The 16,922-nt window shown below is 42.2% G+C and overlaps 2 protein-coding genes across 5 annotated transcripts in view; both read right to left on the minus strand.

The window, feature by feature from the left end:
* Window positions 1-2,836: 2,836 nt before the first annotated feature.
* Window positions 2,837-7,863, minus strand: fzd1 (frizzled class receptor 1). Its single transcript, XM_063486667.1, has one exon. The coding sequence runs from the start codon at window positions 7,518-7,520 to the stop codon at window positions 5,862-5,864; it is 1,659 nt and encodes a 552-aa protein (XP_063342737.1). The 5' UTR covers window positions 7,521-7,863; the 3' UTR covers window positions 2,837-5,861.
* A 3,051-nt stretch (window positions 7,864-10,914) lies between these two features.
* cdk14 (cyclin dependent kinase 14) overlaps window positions 10,915-16,922 on the minus strand; it is a 224,447-nt gene continuing 218,439 nt past the window's right edge. For all 4 annotated transcript variants that reach the window (XM_063486668.1, XM_063486669.1, XM_063486670.1 and 1 more), the window contains one exon: window positions 10,915-15,050. The gene's annotated coding sequence lies outside the window, so the exon portion shown is untranslated. The remainder of the gene's footprint in view (window positions 15,051-16,922) is intronic.

Here is a 16,922-nt window from a genome sequence, read left to right on the forward strand (position 1 = left end):
TGGTAATGCAAAACAGCAATATTTGGCTTCAAGAGGATATTTGTGTTTGAAAGCCATGTTTAGTTTTTATGTCGCTTTTAAAATACAACCCCTATTATTTCATTCGTGGCTGTACGAGGCATCGGCAGACATGGAACTCTGTGCGCACAGAGGCAGGCTCAGACACGGGAGTCTACTGGGGAACGACAAGCTCTTTCTTTCCCCTCCTTTTAGCACGTCTAGTGAGTTAAGTCAGGCGAAAAGAGAAACACGTTGCAGAGGTAGTACACATCTGGGAAGCACAACCCTTCCCAAGTTGGCCTAAGGGAGTTAAAACACACAAAGCTGGCACTATTGCATCTAAATGTGGCTACTCAAAGTGGACGCACAATTAGCCAATTAGCTCCTCGGAAAGTGCACCCTAGGGTTATGATCAGTGAAGCAGGCTGAAGACATCAGGCAGGCTTAGAATGGCCCACAGCAACACCAACGGCAACTGCTGAAAAGAGGGGGGCACAGAGCCATAATATGATTAGCTCCATCAACAGGCTTCATACCACAAGTTTTTAATGTAGCCATGTGTACCCAATCCAGCTGTCTTAGCTCATTATTAGTTGATTTCAAAACAGCCATGTGATCATTTGCAAGAGGAAATTCTACTGTAAAAGTTTAAATGAGGTTCCTGAATCCATCATGGCCACCAAACCAGCAGTAGTGAAGACTAGCTTCTTTTCTGTGCTCATCCTGTCCAACCTCAGTGTAGTGTTTGATAGCACTGATCAGAACATTTTAAATAAAGAGACCAAACTGTTGCTGGTATACAAAATGCACTGCAGCGATTTGGACTGTCTCTATCGAATAGATTCCAGTTTGCGTGTCTTCATAAGAGTCAGTTCCACAGGATTCTGTCCTTTATACATGATATTAGAAAACACTGGATACATTTTCATTGCTATGCAGATGATATCTGGTTATATTTATCTATACAGCCAGATGCCACGGTCAGTGAGTTAAATTACAGGCACACAGTCCTGGATGCTCCTTATTTTCATCTCCTAAATTCAGACAAAACTGAGATCTTTACATTTGGCCCAGAAACATGGTCTCTACCCAGACACTTCCTCTGCATGGCATCACCTGTATATGAAATATAAAATCTTCAAGTTTCTGAATATTTGCCTAAAACAAAACCCTGAATCATTTTCGGGCGCTTCGCGAATGCTTGCGTGCCTCCTTACAGCCATGTCTACCCATGGTGTGGCAACATATCACTAGATTTAAATACAAACTGACTTAAAGGACACCCTATAATTTCCTAAAACAAGAAAAGTTGCAGAACTCTTGAGATCATGTTTCAACATTTTGGAAAACATGTTTTGTTTTATGAAAAATGAGTTTAGAAGCTGAAACTGAAGTCTAAAAGGGAAACAACTAAGCCTGAAAGTTGAGTTTATCTACAGCTGCCCCCAAAGCATAATACAGTCTAAGCAATATACTGTACATATATATGAATATCATACATAGGAACCAGATGTGAGCGCAATAGGATATTGAGGCCTTGACCAAACCACAGCTTTAGTTAGAAACTGAAGATTGAAAATTCCTTTTCCCACTATCTTCTTGCCCCTGCTGTCCATGCTAAAACCCGGGAGGGAGATGAAATTCACCAGCAACACAACAGATATTAAGACTGACTCACCATGAGAAACACATCGACTATTCAGTGTGACGATGTCAAAAATATGTTCCACTTTCCAAGCAAGAAGGGCGTCTTCACAGTTGCCGTATGCATGTGGCAGACCGTGTCAGAAGTCTGCGGAGCCATGCAGTGGTGGCTGTGTAAATGATCAAAAGGGGAGGCAGTGCAGTGTGATGAACAGTCTGGAACAATGACTCTGGCAGCTGACCCATGAACACGGCTGGCACACAGGTGCCAGAGGCTTTTTAGAGAGCTGCAGTCATTAGTGCACCGACATTAAGGTCTCCCAGGGATTAGGCTGCATTCTTAGAAAAATGACTCTGAACCCCCTCACAGGTATACATATTTTGATATTCCATCTTCTTAACCACTTTTCTAATTCAGGCGTGTGGGGGGCTGATGTCTATCCCAGCTGTCACAGGGTGAGCGGTGGGGTAGACCCTGAACAGGTCACCAGTCTAGCTAACAGGACTGAGCATTTGTGTCTTATGTACTCATACGACTCGCAAAACATCTGTACCGTTAGCTTCAGTATGAAGACAAACTGCAGTCTGGTAGAAAATAACTTTGTGTATTTGGTACTTGTACTTACATAAAAAATGAAAGCAACATACATTACTTATATCTTATGGATTGTGGAAAGCTTGCTAATAGGCGCTAGCTCAGATTATTTCTAACCCTAGCTAGTGATTACTAAAACTACATCAGCCTTTGGCACTATAACATGGTGAAACTGAGGTAGCTATTTTCATTTGATGTTTCTTTAAATTGATTAAAATATAGAAAGAAAATGCTGTTGTGCTTCAATAATGTAGCAAAACATCACAGTTTCCCAACTTAGCTGCTAATGCATGTAAAAAGTGCCATTTTTGACTTTTTATACATTTTCTGTGGATGTTGGAACTAGAGCCATTTTTGAGCTGGACGAATAAGCACTATAAGATGAACTTCTTATCCTTGTAAGCACAAATGATCATACTAGCATACTAACTAGATCATACCCAGAAGATATTGTTCTAAAGCATGTTTGGAGAGAAAGACTTTAAACCCGTTACTCTCTCAAAGCAAATACAGCACATGAATATTCTGCAGTTTCTTTACCAATTCAAAAAGAAGAAGAAGACATTTTACAAACGCTTGACAGTTGAAATGGTGACATTGTTTTTATTCTCATAAAGCAATCAATGTAGCGTATATATGATTTTTTTCTATAAATATAAAGGTTCTCTTCATAGCAAATGCAAAGGAAATTACTTCAAAGCAGTGACTATTGTAGAGCCGTCAACACAATAAAAGGATTATTATGAATCGGAAGCACTGTGTGGAAGAGCGTTTGACAAGAACACACAGTCATGAAATGTGTGTGTGAGAGAGCCGAGCTGCACCGACAGCAGCCGCTCTGCATTTCAGCACAAGGCTTCCTTTCTCCTGCGGTGGAAGACATGCAAGCTGCTGGCTGCTCTTCAGTCCCACAGTGCAGCTATGTTCACTGGGATCAGGTTACTCTGCAGATGAACCCGAGCCCCCTTTCAACAGTTTCTGACATGTTCAAGCCCCAGGTACAGAACGTGAAAAAACTCTTCCAAAAATGTATGATATGTGCATTACAAACAGCCGCTCTCATCGCTGACTGCAGACATTTACAGCACCACGTTTGAGTCTGGACACCCTTAACCTTCTGGACAAACAATCTGTCGGTTCTTTACTTTGTCAAATATAATAAAAAATGTTACAATCTGTACGTGAATCAGAACTGCCACGATGAATTTTGCAAACATAGAAGTAGATTCAAATCTAAATGTACTTTGTAGTATTTGAGACTCATTTTGTTTCCTCATTTAGACACTTTGATAAAGGGGAGAATTATTATTATTATTATTTTATTGTGAAACACGACACTGAATCCATGTTTCACTTTATACCGTCCACTAAAAATGATCTCGTACTACTGACGAGTATTCAAGCTTGAACTGTTTCAAAAGCTAGTTATGACCTAAAAGATCTAAACATCTTATTTTTAATTGTCATTACTTTCATTTTTATTAACCTGCAGATTCTCTTTGAAATACTAATTTATACCTTTAACTGCATAAAGTTTAAGGATCTAATCTCCAAATTCTCCAAATTGAATTTTCCTTTGAATTTCAATTTTGACTTGAATCTTTTGTTTTTGCCTGATAACAAATTACAGCACAATCACACATTTTTGATGTAAAACAAAACAAACAGGAATCATTTTCGATGTGTTGTGTAACAAACTATAAAGGCTCAAAGGCGTCCAAAGATTTGACACAATACCAAATGTCGGAAAATAGTCAAAGTTAAAAATGTGCTTCAACACACACACACACACACACACACACACAGCTCTGCTGGAGTATTTCATTTTCTCTTTAAAAACTGCATTTCTCAAAATAGATCTTTATCAAACACAGACATATTACTGCTGCTTTGAATGTGTGCAGTGAAGGAACACACCAGCATTTCTGCATGTTGTAGATCTACATAGAACTGTTGATTAGATTGTTACTGTGCTTCTTTCAGTACTCGTGCAGCGTGAGGGCCGAGTCTGTGTTCACTTTGGTCAAAGTTGTGTTGCTGTTGCATCAAATTACAAGGGGCCAGTCTGCGTCATAGCAACCATGCCAGAAAAACATAACATAGTGCTGGGCGCTACACTGTTCATAATGTCACGCATGATATATTTTTTCATTGAGATATGCATTATATAAGCTGTATTTACTCAATGCTTCCTGACTAAGTCTCGCCAACTGAACAAATTTGTTACTAATTTGTAATTCAAACTTTCACACAGACAAACAGCATGCTGGGATACGCTAGCATAACAGCGTGGAGGTGCTGTGTGCAGTCTGTACGGTCAGGAGCAACTGAGACGGAGCGAGGATGAAGAAAAGAACAAAAAAAACAGCAAAGATGACCAAGAGAGGAGCTGCTGTTTTTCCTGGTCTCTTCTCTGTGGGCAGGGCTGCTCCACACACAGTGACATGGATAATGTGCGACTTGAGGTAAGTGTGTTTTTCCTGATGGCTGAATCATTTCCCCCACAAAGTTCGGAGAATAAGTCCAAACAGACTTTCTTAAAGCTCACGACCCACAACATGTTGATTTTGTTACAAACAGGGACAAAAAAATAAAAAAGTGGAAACACATCTGACGTAAAACTTCCTGTTCTGCTTTAAGGACTGACTCCCTGTGAGAGAGCACAGGACAACATGGATTGTTTTGTGTGTGTGTTTAGGGTTTTACACTCCTGACAGAAGAGCGAGCTGCTGTAGCCCTACATGAAGACCCACTGAGACGAGCCTGAAACTGAATCTCACTGTCATACCGCCCAGCACTACACGCACAAATACCAAACAGGAATCCTGAAGGTCACAGTGTTCAGAATTACAAAAGCAGATCGTGATCACGGCAGTTCATTAAAAAGAAACATGTTTTCAGGAAAACGTGAGGGAAATTCATCTCGAGTTTTGCCTGAGAGCATTGTAACATACATGCAAAACCACTTGTGTGTTCCTTTACATTTGCATGACTACCTGTGCTTTATTTAGAAAAGGAATGTTAGGGCCTGAGCTACAGGCCACAACCATCTGCCACAGTGACTCACATTCACAACCTTGCACACCACTTCTTGTTCCCAGGACTGCTGACACGTCCCCCCAGAGCCGGGCCACCGCTCGCTCCACTGTACAACAGACACAAACTACAGCTGGTTAATCGGGGGGAGAGGGAGCCACGAGGAAGCACTTGGGTTTCACGAGACTCTGCTTAGAATAGACCTGGGGCTCACAGGCAGTTCACCGATCTCACACACACACACACACACACACACACACACACACACACACCATGGGAAGTACTCCTAGAAGGTGTCTGCAGTAAGACAAGTCATGAGATCTCAGGATTGTTGATGATCGGCTGGCTCTTTGTGATGATTAAGTAAAATTCCATCAAGTCCAACGTATGAAAAAAGGTGTTTCAAAAAAATCTTTTTTTAAATCTTTAAATACAAATATATACTTACAAAAATCTCACAAATGCGTATGTACATTAAAAAAACAGAGCGAGTGTCTCCTGTGAGTCCAAGAAAATGAATAAAAAGAAGGATTATCATTCAGTTTGTCACAAAGCAGTCTGTGTGAGGTGTGAGGTTTGAACCACACTACACTGTGGTCTCCCCCTGTTTACTGTTGGCCAGTCTCGTGTAAAACCTCCTCCAGGAGTTAAGGGTCTTTCCGGACCAGATCCAGAAGCCAGAAGTGATGCCAACAATGAGCGTCATGAGATACTTGATCATGAAGACGGTGAAGTCCGGGCTCATGTTGGGGTGGCTGTGGGCCGGACACGGCACAGCGTATGTCTTGCACGTCTGGCTGATCCACGTCCTCTCCCACTGCTCTCTGAAGGCCTGCTCGTAAAAGTAGCAGGCGATGACGATGGTGGCCGGCACGGTGTAGAGCACGCTGAAGATGCCTATCCGCACCATCAGTTTCTCCAGCTTTTCCGTCTTGGTGCCGTCGTGCTTCATGATGGTTCGGATTCGAAACAGGGACACGAATCCGGCCAAAAGGAAGGAAGTGCCGATAAACAGGTATACGAAGAGGGGCGCCAGAACAAAGCCGCGCAGGGCGTCCACACTGTTGATGCCCACAAAGCAAACCCCACTCAACACGTCTCCATCCACCTGACCTACTGCCAGGATGGTGATGGTTTTGATGGCAGGAACGGCCCAGGCCGCCAGGTGGAAATACTGAGAGTTGGCCTCGATGGCTTCGTGGCCCCACTTCATTCCTGCTGCCAGGAACCAGGTGAGAGCCAGGATGACCCACCAGATTGAGCTGGCCATGCTGAAGAAGTACAGCATCATGAAGAGGATGGTGCAGCCCTCCTTTTTGGTGCCCTGCACCACAGTCTTTATGTCGTTGTCAAACTTGTCATTGCAAACCACCTTGTCCTCCAGTAAAAATCCAGCAATGTAGGCGATGGAAACCATGGTGTAGCAGCCAGAAAGGAAGACGATGGGTCTCTCTGGGTAGCTGAAGCGCTTCATGTCCACCAGGTAGGTGAGCACGGTGAATAAAGTGGAAGCACAACACAGCACTGACCATATGCCGATCCATATGCGGGCGAATTTGAGCTCCTCCTCACTGAAGTACATCATCCCGTGGGATCTCTTCGGCTCGCACGGCGCGGCGCAGTTCTCCTGCCCGAGGAAGCGGTAGTTCAGGTAGGGAGGCACCCTGAGCGAGGCCGGGCATCTGAACTGGCCGTTCCCCGGGTCAGTAGGTGGCCGCTCGGTGGAGTAGGGCCCGGGCTGGGGCTCCGTGTGGTCCGACATGTTCTGGCCGACGCACAGCTCCCCCGCGCCGTGGACCGGAAAGCTATCGCACGCGAGGCTGTCGGGCCACTGGAAGCCGAACTTGTTCATGAGCGCCTCGCAGCCCTGCCGCGCGCGCTCACACAGAGAGCGGCACGGGGGCAGCGCCTTCTCCAGCACCGTGCACACGGGGGCATACATGGAGCACAGGAAGAACTTTAAATCCGGGGAGCACTGCACTTTCACCAACGGGTAGAACTGGTGGACCTCCAGCCCCGCGTCCTCCTGGTTGGTGTGGCCCAGCAGGTTCGGCATGATAGTCTCATTGTAGGCGATGTCCGTGCACAGGGGGATGGAAATGGGCTGACAGAATCCGTGCTCCGGTATAGACAATCCTCGGTCACTGCCGCCGTATTGGCCGTTGACTCGAAAAATTCCCAGGTTCAGGAACAGGATAAAAAACAGAAAAACCAAAGCCGAGCGGAGAAGTCTGTTGTAAGCCATGTTGAGGAATGCAGACGCTGCCGTACTTTCTGCGTGTTGCTTAACTAACTTGCGTTACCTCAGCAGGCAGCAGGCTACTTCCCTGAACGCTCTTTGTTGGCGTTTCTCGGAGAGGTAAGCGCCGCTTCTCGCCGCGGGATTCTAGCTGTCCGTCCTCCCTCTCGTCGCCGCGCCGAGGTAGCAGCGCAGTGCGTTAGAACATCCACACTTGTGAATCGCAAACTCGGACCTCCTCGGCTGAAATCCAGTCCAGAACCAAGCCCGAACTCTAATCCTCCAGGACAAGGACGGCTCCGGTCTTCAGCGTGCCCGACACAGCGTCAGTCTGCCGTTCAAACCTGTTCTGCGATCCCTCACTCTAATTCCACTGCAGCCAAGCTAACCTCCAGTCATTATTACTTCCGCGCAAAAGTTTCACAATAAAAGCCTTTAATACAACTGTAGCTTGAGCAGCTTTGTGAGCTTAAAAACTAATACGCAGACTATTTTAATCTGGATGGGAAATATTTCATTTTCTTGACTTTATCCCCCTTTGGTTCTGATTTTGTATTTATTACATTTTATCATTGTTTTAATATGCTGCCTTCTCTATAAATAGTCATTCAAAATGAAATGGTTAATTTATGATAATTTAATGAAAGGTTACATTCATTTCAATCAATATAGAAAGCAGATTAAACGCACAGTAAAAGTACCAAATAAAAGGAATGTTATACACATAGAGGTCAAAGTACTTTATATTTTAATAGATGCAAAAAAGACGTAGCTGAACTCTGGTTTCTACTTTGGCATACATACCTTTGTACTGGCGCACTTCCTATCTACGTCCGTATCGCCTTCAATAGCTTTATACCTCTCTCTCCCTCTCTCTCTCTCTCTCTCTCTCTCTCAGTAGGACCTAAGAGATGGAGGTTAGGGAGGGTCTGCATTTTTCCTCATGTTTGCATAAATTGCAGGGGTTCATTTTGGAACAGCGCTGCACACATTAAAAGACCAAATCAAGTGTCCTTCTGAGTGTTAGCTCCCTTCCTCTTTACTTTGTTTGCTTGCAGTCTCTCTTCTTTACACGCCTTAACAGTTTGTGGTAAATTTCTTGCAAAGCACTTGCTCATAGGGGCTCTTAACCTGATCAAGCCTGACTGTCTCTTCCTCTGTATCAGTGGTGGTATAGGTCACAACAAATTGTAGTGTTTTTTGTTTGTTTGTTTTAGAGACAGCTGACAAACAGCTGACAAAGACATCTAATACAGATGTTTACCTCAGGAGCCCAAAAAAGAGTAAAACTAGAGACTGAATGCTGGACTTTGATTCCTCAGGGCAGCTGAACCTCAGAGTGAGGTTGATTGCTGATGTTGTTTAAGAACTACTGGATTAAAACAAAGAAGAAGAAGAAAGTATATTTTCTTCCTAAACCAAAAGGTGATTTTACTCTATGTCCATGTTGTGTTTTCAGCTTGTCTGTACTGCCCTCTAATATGAAAAGCATTAATTCATGCATTAATTTTTCTACTCTACTTTTTTCCCTGATGCACCTCATGTATTACACGTCTAAATATGTAGTATTTGCTCCTGTAAAACTAAAATACTTCCTTTTTCTGTAGTTAATGGAATAAGTTGGACCCCTCTGCCCTGAAATTGAGCGTGCAGCATTGTTGTTCCACATGCATACACTTTGTAGTCACAGACATAACTTCTTATAATCAGCATTTACTCAAAGAATTTGTTTATTACTAAACAAGAGGGAGAAATTAGCTAAAGGTGGAAAAATACATACGATCCTTAACGCAGACAAAATGAGAGAAAGGTTTCCCATCTGGCACTGCAGTCTGTTAGCAGTAGGAGAGGAGCGAGCACTGTAAAATGCACACTGACATAGGAATGCTAGATTTTCTTCCTTGGGCTGCACTGAGAGTGCGATGAGAGCTTCACCCAGACTTGTGTTACCAGATGTCTAAAGTCTATATCAGAAATGTTGAAAACTATCCAGTGATGATGTAGAAAGTCTAGAGAAATAATATGTCAATATTAATATGTTTTTGGATGTTTATACTGTATGTACTGTAGACTAGAGAGACGCAGGCAGTTGCTATTACATGGAAATCTGCAATGAAATGAAATCTATCCTGGTGGATTTATTTAATTAACTTTAACTAAAGCGTCCACCATTGCAATGTAATTAGCTTTTATCTTAAGTTAAAGTAGTGCTCTAGCACTGCACTCATGCACAGAGCCAAAGTGGAATACGATCTTCTGGGTTCCTTTCAAACCTCATTCAAAATCCCAGTGACATTTGTAACTACGCTCATAACTACAAATCCAGCTGTGCTATTAAGTGCCAAGTCCCAGATTCCCAGTTGTAATTATGAATCAGATGATAGTACACACACTGTTTTCAAGATAGAAACTGGTCATTACAGTAATTCTGCAGCGTTGACCTGCAAATGCTTTGGGTTTGTGGGAAATGGTGTTTGCTGAGAGCAGCTAAAAAAGGTCATTAACTATACTCTAATAATTGTGCATGCACAGGCGACTGCTTTCTCTCTCTGTACAACATTTACTTTACAGTACTGGGTGTAATCAGAAGAGGAACACACACACATGGTCCTCTGTTCCTCCTTTGAAAATCAAAATTCAGAATTTTGGTTTTTAACTACATATATGGAATAAGACACATACTATTTTAGGAAGGTAATGTTGAGTAATAAGATTTCTATCTATTCAATTCCATTTTATTTTATTTATTCAGCGCCAAATCACAACAACAGTCACCTCAAGGTGCTTTATACTGTAAGGTAGACCCTGCAATAATAGATACAGAGAAAAACCCAACAATCATATGACCCCCTATGAGCAAGCACTTTGGCGACAGTGGGAAGGAAAAACTCCCTTTTAACAGGCAGAAACCTCCCGCAGCACAAGCTCAGGGAGGGGCATAGATAGAGTCTAGATTCTAACCTGTGCAGTTGCCTTGTGACTGAAAATGGTTGCCCATTGGCTGGTTGCATACCAGACCTCTGGGGGACAGGTTGGTCGAAGCAACTAGCAAAAAAAAAACTGCAGTCCAGCTACTGGACAACCACCAATTTTTCCTAGTCACGAGGAAGTTCTTGTTTTTAGCTCTCTAAATGCTTTGCAAACTTTGTTGTTTCATTGAACTTGATGTGAACTTTATATCTGCTTTGCTGCTGGTTCTTCAGTATTTCTGGGACATGAAAATGTTAGCCTAAGTGACTGACTGATTGGTTGATCAGTGTCACTTTTCTGTGTGGCCAAAAGGTAAAAAGACTCTAAAGAGACACAGCACTAGGCTGTGTTTAAGTATGCAGAGACACTACATGTGAACTTTTCTGTGTAAACGTAAGAGCAAATTATATGTGACCCACAGACGCATCTGAAGCATTAATAAATTTTTATTTCAGGTAAAACATTAAACAACATTTACAGAAGGACATTACATCTTCCATAATAACATTACATACAGGTCGTAACAAATAATGCAACAGCTACTCTACTGTATACTATAATATTTCACTTGATGAAGTGACTGACACTTCTGTTTTCCAAACCACTTGTGAAAATGACGTATTTTCAGTGCAGCATACAAAAAGAAAAATCCAAACGTGAAGAGAAGCTTTACAGAAAAAAGTTGCAAACACAGACTCATCGTTGAGCACAGCGAGGATGCACGTTGGCTCCAACCTATGTTTTTCCTATTCGTACGACTTCTGCCCACACCACAAAGAATGTCAAAAATAGATGCCTTATATTTATACTCATCATATATGTACAGTCATATATGACGTCTCTTTAACAGCATTAAGGGGACACTTGTAACCCTGTATACAAACATAGTGGAAGCGTCACTTTTTCACTCCATCGAAGATGAAAAAGCACTACATTATCAATCTCTCTTTCTTCTCTGTCACAGTGCTAAATGTGCAATTCCAACTAGTCGTTCCTTCACTGGGCTTTATATGAAAGATATGAAGCACATTCAAGTTAAAACAGAGCTTGAACTCTGCCTGCACAGGACTCAAAAATATACGTTTTTTACAAGACTCCAGGCTCTCGAGCCTAAAAGAAGAGCATTGGGCGTGGGGGTTGGGCTGAATGAATGAATGAATATGAGCCACACTGAAAGTGCGCACACAAGGAGAAACATAGCAAAAATAATTATTCAGCTGCTAATACTGCCTGCAATCCCTTAAAGCCAAGCGAGGCTGGGCAATCTTAGCACAGCTCGATGGTATTAACCCTCTTCTGTCACGCTGCTTTACTGGCATTACCCACCGCCTTGCCTCCCCTTTTTTCCTGCCGCACAATCACAGCCTGGGGATGACACTGAAAAGCTGCGAGATAACTCAGAGTACAGCACTTCCACGAGTTCTTCCCTATCTGCAATAAAAGTTAAAACCAAGGGACAATATTTACATTTGTGAGGAAGGCTGGTTTGCTCAAAGCAAGGGTATATATATATATTTATATTCATATATTAATCATTAAGGGCAAAGCCAGTGCATAACAGAAGAACACAGGCATTCCAAACCAGTGGCGCACAGCTCCTAAAAACGTACGTATTGTAATAACTGAAGTAGCCAACTGTAAAAGCTTCATGCTAGCTACAGCTGAGCATTGGTTCACCACATGGTTGGCATAAAGAAGAGGGATTATTAAATTATGTAAGCACTGTATGGAAGAAAGACATGAAAACAGTCTGCAAAATCAGCCAAGAGAGCGCACGTAGGGGTTGCTGGGTTTTCTAGATGCCAGGTCTAGATGGCTGTGAAGAAATAATCTGGCAGGCAAGACATCTCTATTATGTGTGTTTGAGAGGCTGTGCAGTCACATTAGAAGCATCCACAGTTTCCATTCGTCCATGGCTTCAGATTTTTGGCTAATCAACAGTGCAGGGCCAATATTATTGTTTCAGTCGCTTTCAAACGGACTGGTAAAGAGGAAGCCATTGTATCGGTAGTACTTCACATCATCACCACACATCTAAGCTGAAATATTCAGATATTTGCACACAAAACAGCAAAAGAAAGACAAAAACCCAGTAGAAGATCTTTGCAGATGACAGCATACAGCTCACCTTCATCGCTGTGTCATAAAATGCTCCAAAACACGGGCGCACAGTTTGGGAATGTCTCTGCTTGAGAGCACATGTTGGTGTTATAGGGACTGATCAGGGTTAATCACCACCTCCTACTATGTGTATCTACTCTACACACACACACACACACTACAAATCAGTCATTCAAATTTTTCAGAGAAAAGAAATTCCAGATCTGTAACGTAGAAGCTTAAAAATAACTTAGTGACACAGATCGTCTGTGTCTGAGAGAATATTGCAGATTCTTTGTTAGTAACAGTAAAAGTGAAAAGGAGGATTGTCGAGGGCAGGATCAGATAACAGGCCACGCTGCCTGTGCCTTTTGTACATTAGCTCATATACATGGATGGAAGCACCAGTGCTTTGCTATTGCCCATGTTTAATACACTCACACACACTAGCACACGCATGCATTTCCATTAACCAGCTGTTGTTAAACACAGTATTGCGTCTATGCGCACACTGGTTGGTGCCGTCCCCATAGAGTTGTGTACACTGTCAACATCGTCCGCAGAGATCGTTCGGATGAGAGAGACTTTTCAAAACACAATCAGTATTAGTTCCATCTGGTTCCATCGTGGAGGTCCACGGAAATATCAAACCGCTAGAATTTTCCTACAAATGGGGCCTTACTTTGGAAGTTTTGGCCTTTACTCTCATGGATTCTGAGAGAATATTACTCACAAACCCATTTCAAAGTGCAATTACATACAACAGGTCACCCATAATAACACCAGCTTTTTATTGCAAATACAAGAATCCATGTCTTACTTGGATTCAATTCAAAAGAGAGAAGCCAAACGTCGGCAGTACGAGCTGACACATACTAAGGCCTTTTCATCTCAGCTGCTCACTGTTACCTCTGCACATGCTCATTAGTGTCCTTTTTTGAACTCTGATAATATCATACAAATAAAAATAGATTTGTCAGAGCTTCAGCAATAGGCAGGTTTATGTTTAAAAGTGCACAAATCTGGACTGTGTTCAGAGAAACCAGCCAAAGGTAATTCTCATTAATGCTGTTTTCCTTCATTAGTTGGTTTGTCCAGATAAACAGCTGCAAACCAACGTAGCAGGAGAGACTGCAATGAGGTAATGGAAAAGAATGAGCATCAGCCAAATGTTGGTCCACATCAAATATTAAAGGTTATTTTATGGTCTTTGGTTCAAATTCTGGGTTCGTGACATTTGGCCGAGTGGTTTTTACACCATTGTGTAGTGGTTAACACATCTGCCTCAGCGCCGCAGTTCGAGACTCAGAAGAGCCACAAATTACACATCAAGGAGTCACAGCTGGAGTTTTCCTAGTGTCAGGAATAAATGTGTCAGGTAGGGCATCTGATGTCAAATTTGTGTCTATTTGAACAACCTGGGGTCAAGTATGCAGATAAAAGCCTTGGTAGGTCACAGGAACAGTAGACTGGATCTGAAAAGCTCCCAAAACTCATACGTATTTCAGTCTAAGCACTGGTTGACCAAGCAGTCCATGATAATCTCCTTCTTTCAACTTTGTCCTTTCATGTAAATGCAGTTTTACCCTGTCGCAGTACTGTGAGATGAATATTCAGACAAGTGATGAAAATCCTGGTCAGAACTACCAAAGTAAGCCTGTAACATGAACCCACACAGCATGATAAACATCTGACAAACAGTCTTATCTACTATTACCTACCAGATTTGATTGTTAGTATTTACATGGGGTTTGAAACTGTTAGCTACTTTGTTGTGAGTCCATTAATTAATAAATTAAAGCTTTAAAGCAGGCGCAGTTTAAGCTACAAAAGAACCGAGGACCTCCAATATGGCTGCCAGAGTAGGCTACCTGAAAGCCCTCTGAGATCATCATTATTGTAACGTCATTATTACTGTTTTCTCCTATAATTCCACAAATGAGAGATAAACAGAAATGAAAAACTTTAGCATTTGTTGTTTTCTTTGAAGTGACTGCATTACTTCTGTTTCAGAGATGCTCGTGTGCATGGATTTAATGGCGAGAGCAGTATAGTGGTGACGAGATGAAGCAATATTAAAACTGTCCATTATATAGTTTCTAGATGAGTATATCATACATACAAATATACATTCTTAAATAGGAGGCTAGTTACAAACACAAAACACAATATGTACCAAGAGTAAAGTCCTTTTGTTTATACTTAGACAATGATATATGAATTATTGGAACCTTATAAAAAGTAAACAAAATTTGCAAATGATAGCCTTAAATCTTAGGTACCGATCAGAATGCACACATGCTCGATGCTCGTTCTCTTCCTGATGCACAGACACACCCGCGCACACACACACACCCACACCCACGTATCGTGAAGGTAATAAATAAAGAGAACTGGGGCTCTTTCGTGTCTCTGGATCCTCAATGTCAGCATCTCTCTTCGTCTTTTCTTTTCCACAACAGCCACCTGAAAAGAGACAGAGACGACAACGTCTGTTAGCGATGGACTCCAGAGCGCTGACAATGTAAAAGTAACCATATCGCACATGTTTTATATGCTTTTCAGTAGCTAGTTGTCAAAGTTGTTAGCATACCAAATATTTTCACAATTTTCTAAGCTTTGAGTGTTTGCCGTGGCTGTCTTGGTGTTTTGAAACTGGTCATGTCAGACAGGAGTGGGCTCTATCTCATATGCTATTGACTTGTAAACCACACGGTAAACCTGCTGTAAAGCAGGTCATACTCACAACTAGCGATTGAGCCTGCTGTATCAGCAACATGTTTCTCGAGGTCAGATTTCAAGGTGTTTTTTTCATAAACTTTTATACAGCACAGGGAGAAGTGTTATCTGAATGACCTGGCTACACAAGCGCAAAGCTCGTTTGGAAACGGGTCTCGATTCGAGTCATTTCTTAAAGTTCGTATCACATTAAAAGACTTCCACAGGTTGATAACTGGATAGCAGCAACAACAGGTCAGATGAAGACAGCTGAGAGTGGAGGACTGAAGGAGGTGAAGAGGAGGAGGGAGATGACCAAGAGGGAGCAGTGGATGAAGAGGGGGAGAACAAGGGAGCAAAAGATAAAAGTGAAGGACTTGATGATGTTAAACAAGAGGGAGTAGAGGATTGGGAGGTGGAGACGGTACAGGAGAAAGAGGAGGAGAGGATGAATGTCACAAAGGAACAAGAGGAGGAGTGAGCAGAAAAAGAGGAGGAGGAGTAATGGATGAAGAAGAAGAGGGAAATGTGGATTAATAAATAATGCATTGCCTCTCTCCGGTCCCTTTCCACCCTAACTCTCCTCTTTACTGCCTCATGTTCTCTCTCTGTGTCTCTGGATGTCATTCGCCGAGCTCCCAGTGGAAACAGGCAGGAATATATATGGCAAGAATCTCAAATGCTGATTTTATTTGCTCCTCATGACGCCAAACACGTATATATGCATCCAAATACAGACTCATGAACATGTATTTCCAAACAAGCCAGCATCACATTACCCTCTTTGTTTAGTTACTGCAGGAGTCCAGAGGCAAGCCATTAAAGCACATCCTCACGCACTAGTATTAGAAAGTAAAATGTGCCAAGACGACATTTTGTCCCAGGATTTCTGCAACAGCCCCGTGATTCAGCCATGCTAAATGATCATTTAGTGTTGTAGTAGCAAAGAGATTACTACTCAGAGTATGTGAGGGTGCAGCAGGGTGGTTCTAAAGCTACTAAACAGCACTGAAGTCAAAACAGAGCTGGATAGACTTCCCTACAACGCCTACAGTTTATGAATGTTACTCTAACAGCTTCATTGGTGACGTTGCACACTTTTAGCCTCCAGCTGCTACTCTAATGGCTACATAGTGGCAAAGACAGGATCATCCAATCATTTTAACCAGTATAAGTCACTGAAAGTGAGGCTTACTTTTTGGTAGGTACCATATAAAATATCGTAAAACACCACCTCTGAATTTTTAATCCCTGGTTCTTAGTTTTAGCAGTGAAAACATCTAATAAGCTCACAGGTGGCATCGTTATCATCGGTGCTACGACTGGGTGAAAACTGTCCCGCGTCATTTCCTCACCGTTCCTCTACAAAACCAAGAGTTCGACAACCGAGGACAAGAAACAGAGTCACATATAATAATCGTTCATTCGTAATAATACGCACTAACTGCACATAATTCTGGTAGCACAGTAGATAAGTGGAACATGAAGTGTACTAGATGAACTGTAAGTACTTAAATAGCTATGTGAGCACATATATGCACTCAAAACAGCAAAAGTACCTGATTCGAGATGCAGCAGTCGTTTTACAGTATAATGTTGTATTCTGCAAATTAGAGACTA

Source organism: Pelmatolapia mariae, linkage group LG10_11 (assembly GCF_036321145.2).
Source record: "Pelmatolapia mariae isolate MD_Pm_ZW linkage group LG10_11, Pm_UMD_F_2, whole genome shotgun sequence".
Lineage (NCBI taxonomy): Eukaryota > Metazoa > Chordata > Actinopteri > Cichliformes > Cichlidae > Pelmatolapia > Pelmatolapia mariae.